Source organism: Sander vitreus, chromosome 20 (assembly GCF_031162955.1).
Source record: "Sander vitreus isolate 19-12246 chromosome 20, sanVit1, whole genome shotgun sequence".
NCBI lineage: Eukaryota > Metazoa > Chordata > Actinopteri > Perciformes > Percidae > Sander > Sander vitreus.
Window position 1 is genome coordinate 7,949,911 of NC_135874.1, and position 7,559 is coordinate 7,957,469.

Sequence of the window (7,559 nt, forward strand, 5' to 3'; positions counted from 1 at the left end):
GGATGCACAATATATATCCGTATTCGGTACCTATAAATTATTGTCTGATAATGGGAAATGTATATTATTATATATTATTCCAATAACTGTTCTTTGTTTTTATTGTGTTAACAACAGTGATGTTAGATGTGGTTAGGTCAGCGCTATGGAATATTAAATCACCCATTTTTGCTCACCCTTAGGTGTGCATAAACTACAGGTGATGCACTTCTTTTTAAAAAACTAAGATGTAAAATTATCTTATCGATATCGGCCATGAGAAGCAGGTAATTATCGGTTATCAGTATCGGCTGAAAAATATCTATATTGTGCATCCCTAGTTTTGGCTGTGCTATTCTTTGAGACTGGGTACTACAGTGTTTTTAGGCAACTGTAGGCAGAAATTACGTTTATCTTCTGTTAAGTTGAATACATGCTTACTAAAGTGATTCTTTTGTTCAAAAAAGGTGTGAAATCAATTTTAAATCAAAGCATACGATTTTCCCCCCATGTCTCCCAGATGCAAATCTGGAGTCCTTTGTGCCAGCTTGAATTAAGGCCAGCCCTGTGTACAGTTGTGTTGACACATATCAGGGGCTTGACTGAATTGGACCTCCCAGTGGAAGATAGGCAGCAGAGGATGGTCTTTGTCTCTGAGAGGGAGAGAAACTCTGAGATCCTGATGTCAGAGTGGTGGATGATGAGGATGATGCAATGGATGCTGCTTGCGGTGCCTGATACCTGTAGACCATGACAAAAAAGAATTACTTATTATTTAAGATGCAATATGTTTCATTTTTACAGTCCCATATCGCAAAAAAAACTAATGTATCTACAGGATTTAATGAGGTTGATCAATAGCAATATATCAGAATATAACATGTAAAAAAGTTGGTATTTTTAGGGAAAGTGGTCAACAGAAATGTAGTACAATATGTACTTAAAGGGTGAAAAAACATGCAATAACACTTGTACAGTGCTTTAAACCCCACTTTCTGCATTGTGATACATACAAAAGGACGCCACTAATACATGCATATAACTGTATTTCAGAAACTAGGATTGACCCAATATAGGAGTATTATTTCAAATTAATGACAGTTCTTCACATAACTTTCCTACTGCAATGTTCAGTATTATCCTAAAGATTGGGAACTTTCAGCATCTGTAAGAATGCCTTCCCTCTGTTCTCTCACCAGGACTGGGATCTCCTGACCCGTGACGATGCAGTGCTCCGCTCTCTAATGGGGACAGTTACCAGAAGATCCTGCATCAGCCTGGGAGAAAAGGCTCTCTCCAGGTGAGCGCCATTAAGGGACAAGTTGAACATGGTCGGTGGAGACATGTCCAACTCCAACAGCATTATATTCTCAGCCTGTAAGAACAGATACAAGTAAAGTTATAGTTATAATATTACAATTACATATACAAATGCATTTTTTTTTTAGTAAGAAGCCTCCCTCAGAGCAACAATGTGGAATATAGCCATGGCCACACTGTTAAAGTGCAGATAATATTGAGTTGTCTTATAATTAAATATTACTGGATGTCAACCAATATAGCACAGTTACCTTTATGTGTTCCAAAAGACTGCATCCCTTGCTATTATTTAAAATCCAGCCATTATTGGAGTACTGGCTTTTATGTGTACAGTATTTTTTTACTGTGTGATATTACATTGATGGTTCACTAGCATAACATGCAACTGTTAAAGCTGTAATGGTTTCCATGGCTACAACCATCTTCACATCCTCCAACTCCAAAAAGGAGGCTGTGAACGTGGAAACAGGGTGCGTAAGACCACGATTTCACATCTCTTTCTCTGCTGTACTTTTTGTGAACTGTCCGAGCACTGACCTGGTATCTAGATGGGTCCCCAGTTGCCTTGGAAACAGCAATCTGTGCGTATTGGCTGATTGGCCTCTTGTATCCCACAGCTGAGAGAGGCCTTCTCGTGACCTGAGTGGGTGCACTGGGATAAAGACATGGGAAAAGGATTTGGATTCAGTTTATTACATATAGCATTTGAGATGCAAGCTTCTGAAACAACCAGTGCCCCATATATGGTCAACTGATCAGCTCCCACCAGAAAAATCCCCCGTTATCTTGCCTGGTCTCCTTTATATAATGACATCTGTTTCTGAAAAGGCAGAATGCATGAATTATCTATAGTATGTAAGGTCCGGTTGCTTTACAGCCCTTCTGCGTAGATTTCAAGAAAAAAAGTCAGACTTTGGCGAGCCCTTGTGGTTGTACTCAAATAGACGCTGGGGCTGACAAATGCAAAAACGTAGGCTATTAGAATAATTTGAAAGATGCTATAATCCCAATTAAACAAATGTAAACTCTGTTATATCATCAATTTATGACTTTTATTGAAGGAGGCCCTTTGTGTTTACATTTTTTTTTCTTTTACCATGCCTACTTTTCTTCAATCTGCCTGATCTATTTAAACTTGTTACTGATTTCCTACATTGCCCAGAAAGTTTACTAGACCCTGCAGATGCATTCCAGTGTAATTCATGAAGGATATATATGATCAAAAATAGCAAGTTAAAGTTGTTCGAGTTTTGAAGTAGCAATAAAAACGTACACACTATACCTTACAGCTGCATTGCATTATGGTCTATTTACTGTAGGTAACTGATGGTGCAGAAACTGGCATCTCTGCTGCGTCAGTAATTGATTTCTTAGGTCATTTTAATGCCCTGTGTTTCATTTACAATTTGTTTTGGAATAGTTTTCTTTCTCTCACTAACCTCTCCGATGGAATGACCGGCTGGAGTCTCCACTGATCCTCCTCACTGTCAAAGTGCAGCCTGTTCATGATCTTGTTCTTTTCCTCTGGAGGTATAAAGTTCTCAATCAAGAGATATCTGCAATATAAAGTACAAGTAACATGTGTGTCAGCTGAGGTCACAGGAAGCATTCCATTAAAACAACGTAATAAAATCAAATAGTTTAAAGGAACATGCCGACTTATTGGGACTTTAGCTTATTCATCGTATCCCCCAGAGTTAGATAAGTCCATACATACCCTTCTCGTCTCCGACCCCAGCGCTAGCCTAGTTTAGCACAGATCCTAGAGGTAACCGGCTCCATCTAGCCTACTGCTCCCAATAAGTGACAAAATAACGCCAACATGTTCCTATTTACATGTTGTGATTTGTATAGTCACAGCATGTACAAATAACAAGGTCACATGAGACACAGCCATCTTCTAACCGTATACAAACTCGGAACTAATTCTCAGAAAGGTGAAGCACTGCTACTTCTGCTACTTGGGCGAATTGATTTGCTCGCAGCACCTGAGAAGCCCTGTGGTGAGGAGCAGAGAGTACACCTGGAGTTCACTCAGAGTTGGAGTAATATCTCTCCGCCCAAGTAGCAGAAGTAGCAGTACTTCGCCTTCTGAGAATATAGTTCCTAGTTTGTATACGGTTAGAAGATGGCTGTGTCTCATGTGACCTTGTTATTTGTACAAGCTGTGACTATATAAATCGCAACATGTAAATAGGAACATGTTGGCGTTATTTTGTCACTTATTGGGAGCAGTAGGCTAGATGGAGCCGGTTACTTCCAGGATCTGGGCTAAGCGAGGCTAGCGGTGAGATGAGAAGGGTATGTATGGACTTATCTAACTCTGGGGGATACGATGAATAAGCTAAAATCCCAATAAGTTGGCGTGTTCCTTTTAACTAATTTCCAGAGCAAAAAACACTACTAGAATAAATGTAATAAAAAAGATTTCCATCCATTTATATATATTAAAAAAAAGTTGTACTACAATAGGACTATATAGATACAGTACACATAAATAAAAGCCATCAAATAATACAGTACCAGCACAGATTTTTTTTGACAGTGTCATCCCTCTGCCCATTAAACAGAATGTTTGGCAAGCAACAAAAAGCCTTTAGGTCCCCTGATATCCTGATTTAACAGGAAAAACATCTAATTTAGAACAAAATGCTCTGAAATCCATTGATTTGTCTCTTCAGCATAGAAAATATCTAAATATACAGTAGGTATAGGCTGAAAAGTCAAAGGCATGTGAAATGTGTTGTCTGTGCCTCCTATCAAAATAAAGTAGCATAATTTAAACTACTGTAACTATAAATTGTATCCTTGAAGTTTTAGAATTTGATTTGCAGAATATTGCCATATTTCACAATAGCAAAATAAAATATTCAAAGAATTCAAAAGTTGTTGTTCACTGTCATCTAAATGAATATCTCCAATATTAGATGTATAATAAACCACATTTCTGCAAATACGGTACAACACAGCTTTTACTGCATTTCATCCATGACTCAGTACATAACTGAAATTATTTGTAGAAAACATTTTAAAACAATATATACAATGTCTGATAGCATCCAGGTATAAATCGTCTGGTGCTTTGGGTCTAGGAAAGCGCTTTACAAATCAAATGTATTATTAGTATTTAATGTATAATTATGTAATATGAATTGATTCTATTAAATGGTTCAAATCTGTAACTCTTTATGACCACAGTACTGTAGCAACCTTGTCATGCTAAAATAAAACATTTTGTTAACAGCACATTCTGAAAAGCACAACAATTTTTTGGGGGGATGATGGAAATAAAATAGAAAGCCACATGAGATGTGAGAAAACAGGGGAAAAAATGCAACGGCCAACAATGACATTGTGGCTACTCACTTGTACTTGAGTTCTCTGGTGAGTTCCGTCTGTGTCTGTTCCAGCTCCTGTCTGATTAGGACATGTTCATCAATGACATCTGTCATCTCTGCCTTCACCAACTGGAGTTTGGCATACAACTGTACAGAAGAGGAACACATAAATGACTATATTATTAATGGTGTCACTAAAGCTGTAGTAGACAGGATATTTTCATTAAACCCATGGGACGAAAAATCAGAATGCAAAAGTGTATATAAATATATAAGGAGACAAGTAGAAACATCTACCAACAAAGAATGAGAAGAGAAATGTAATTATTCCTATATAGAGAAATGTAATTATTCCTAAACACCAGCAAGTAAGAGCTCTGTCCAGAGAAACCTGGACTCACCAGTGTTACATCTCCTGTTGGCGTCTCGCTTGAAAAAAGGATTCTCAAATTGCAAATTTGATTGAATTATGATTAACTGCTTTCATGATAATAGAATTGGGACGCGTCAGCTGGTGAGTCATCTTACCCTCTTCAGCTTTTTTGTCTTATGTTCCACCTCCTGCTGCAGGGAGGAGAACGTCTCTCTCATTTCTAAGGTCTCCTCGTCCTGCAACATCATCTGCTGCTGTATCTCTCTCTCTCGTCTTATCTGCAAATCATGCAGAACATTCAGCTCTGGTAAGGATCAATAGAAACAGTTCACCCTTCAAAAATGAACGTCATTTTTTAAAAACATCTTGTGTAAGTTCAGACAGCCCACAATTAAACTTCTATTACCACGAATGGTAACACAAATGCATGTTTTATAAGGAAAAGAAAACATTATGTATATTGTTGTTGTTTTTTGACATACCTGCTCTGCAATTTCTTGCCTCTTCAGCTCCAGCATTTTTTGCTGTTCATTGGTGTGATCAATTATAGTCTTTCCTCCCACTAACAGTTTGCTCTCCATAGCCTGTGAACAAAGACATACAATGAATTATTCATGTGAATTTCTTTTGTTCCACCAGTGTCTCATTTATCACACCTTGTACTGTATTATGATCTTCACAAGTACCTTATATTTCTCAATTATCTTCTCCAAAGCATCTTGATCCCACTGCATGTCCTGTATACTTTTTCTGTTTTCAATCAGGTGCTTTAACTTCTCCCCGCTCCCCTGGCAGGTCAGGGCCTTGGGGATATCACTTCCATCTTTCATACGAAGTCTCACCTCTGGTTCCTCCTCGAAAGACGTCCACACATCCGCATCCCTCTCTCTGAACATCTCCTCTTCCATGCCAGCCATACTTTTACTCAGCCTTTTGCTGTTCCTTCTCCTCCTCCTCTCCTTTGCCAGCATCCCTCGCTCCTCTAGCTGGGCTTTCAAGCGGGCAATCTCCTCCTGAAACTCCCTCAGCAGGGCATCTTTGGGATCCTCATTAATCCGAGGTTTGTTCTTGATGTTCTTGGCCCGGCTGGCGTACCTCAGAGTGGACAGGGATTCCTCAAAGTTCTTGTGCGATGGCCCCACTGTTGCTATCATGACCGTCTTTGCGTTGCCACCCAGTGAGTCCTGGAGCAAGCGGGTCAGTTTGGAGTCTCTGTAAGGGACGTGGGTGCTCTTCCCATTCACCAGGGCTGAAATGACATTCCCCAGTGCTGAGAGGGACAGGTTGATTTTGGCTGCTTCCTTAAGTCGCTTTCCTTTCGCGCCCGTCTTGCTCTGGCGCTCGCTGCCAGCCAGGTCAACCATGTTGAGCTTCCCAACACGGATGTGGTCCTCGCCATCTGGCCCTAGTTCACTACACTCCACGGTTATGACAAAAATGGCATGAGACCGAGAGCTGCGTTCATTCATGTTAGTGAACCCCACAGCCCTGGACTGGTTGCCTATGTTCATCACATGTTCAATCTCATTGGCATTCTTTGTGACCACGGTGGACAGATCTTTCACATAAACACCAAAGTCAGGGTTTTCTTTAAGCTCTAGTTTCTTGTTGTTGTCTTTGCACAGCAGATCTCGGATTTCCTCCTGGTAGATCTCCAGGTATGATGACCTCACCAGGTATTTCTGATTCTGAGTTCTGGATATTTGTGTAAAGATGTGCTGAAATGAATTTGGTATAACACCTCTCATCTCTGGGTCGTTTGAAACCCCTTGCATGGTGTGTGTTTTACCTGTCCCAGTTTGTCCATACGCAAATATAGTCCCGTTGAAGCCTTGGAGCACGGACTCCACGAGAGGTCTCACGGCGTCATCATAAATGTCTCTTTGTTTTGAATCCAAGCCATACACAGAATCAAACGTGAATACTTTCCTTGGCTCATCAGGTGGTGCCTTCGGGTTCTTGAGGGTGATCTGTCCCAGTCTGTCATCAATCTGCAGAATGTTTTCACAGCCCACTGTCGCCTCTCTCCTGCTGAATGGCCGGCAGCGGACCACCACCCTGACAGCCTCGCAATGTTTGGTTTTAGACATTTTGGTTCAAAAATAAATGAAAAAGTGTCACCACGTTAAAATGCCATTTTTTTTTCTCGGGCGAGGTCCACAGTTTTCCTTCTCCGTACAGGTGCAGCAGCTTTAATTGTCTTTGCTGAAAGCGGTCAGACACACTGTATGTGAGATGTTTTCATCATTCCGATTAACGCAGCGTCTCCTCCGCCCTGAGCATCTTTCCGAAAAGATGCGATGTCACAAGACGTTAAAGGATGCTGCTGAGGAAAAACACCCAGCCGCCCCTGCCCAGCCCACACAGTCTCCAAGCGGCACAGCGTACACACCCTGCTCTGCGGACAATGGAAATAAGGCATGTGACCTGCGCAACGAATTGGATTGGAGCAAATCTTCTCATGGAACACAACTATGTTCTCATTCTGTTATCGTGATAGATTACTCTCTCTAACTAGCATGTGAACGCACCTCGAAAGAAAAAGCAGG

At 40.5% G+C, this 7,559-nt stretch overlaps 1 protein-coding gene across 1 annotated transcript; it reads right to left on the reverse strand.

Annotated features, from left to right (window-relative positions):
- Window positions 1-213: 213 nt before the first annotated feature.
- On the reverse strand, window positions 214-7,119 carry kif3cb (kinesin family member 3Cb). Its single transcript, XM_078277525.1, has 8 exons — window positions 5,697-7,119; window positions 5,493-5,594; window positions 5,166-5,288; window positions 4,666-4,784; window positions 2,739-2,855; window positions 1,837-1,951; window positions 1,176-1,354; window positions 214-720 (listed from the first exon to the last, which is right to left on the reverse strand). The coding sequence occupies exons 1-8, from the start codon at window positions 7,098-7,100 to the stop codon at window positions 570-572; spliced, it is 2,310 nt and encodes a 769-aa protein (XP_078133651.1). The 5' UTR covers window positions 7,101-7,119; the 3' UTR covers window positions 214-569.
- Window positions 7,120-7,559: the final 440 nt, after the last annotated feature.

Bases quoted from the DNA above. Each gene is read 5' to 3' on its own strand.
- kif3cb (XM_078277525.1), bottom strand. From the start codon at position 7,100: ATGTCTAAAACCAAACATTGCGAGGCTGTCAGGGTGGTGGTCCGCTGC. The intron at 4,785-5,165 runs GTAAGATGACTC...TCTTCTGTACAG, and splicing joins AGACAAAAAAGCTGAAGAGG to TTGTATGCCAAACTCCAGTT. The intron at 1,355-1,836 runs GTCAGTGCTCGG...CTGTTCTTACAG, and splicing joins GGGACCCATCTAGATACCAG to GCTGAGAATATAATGCTGTT.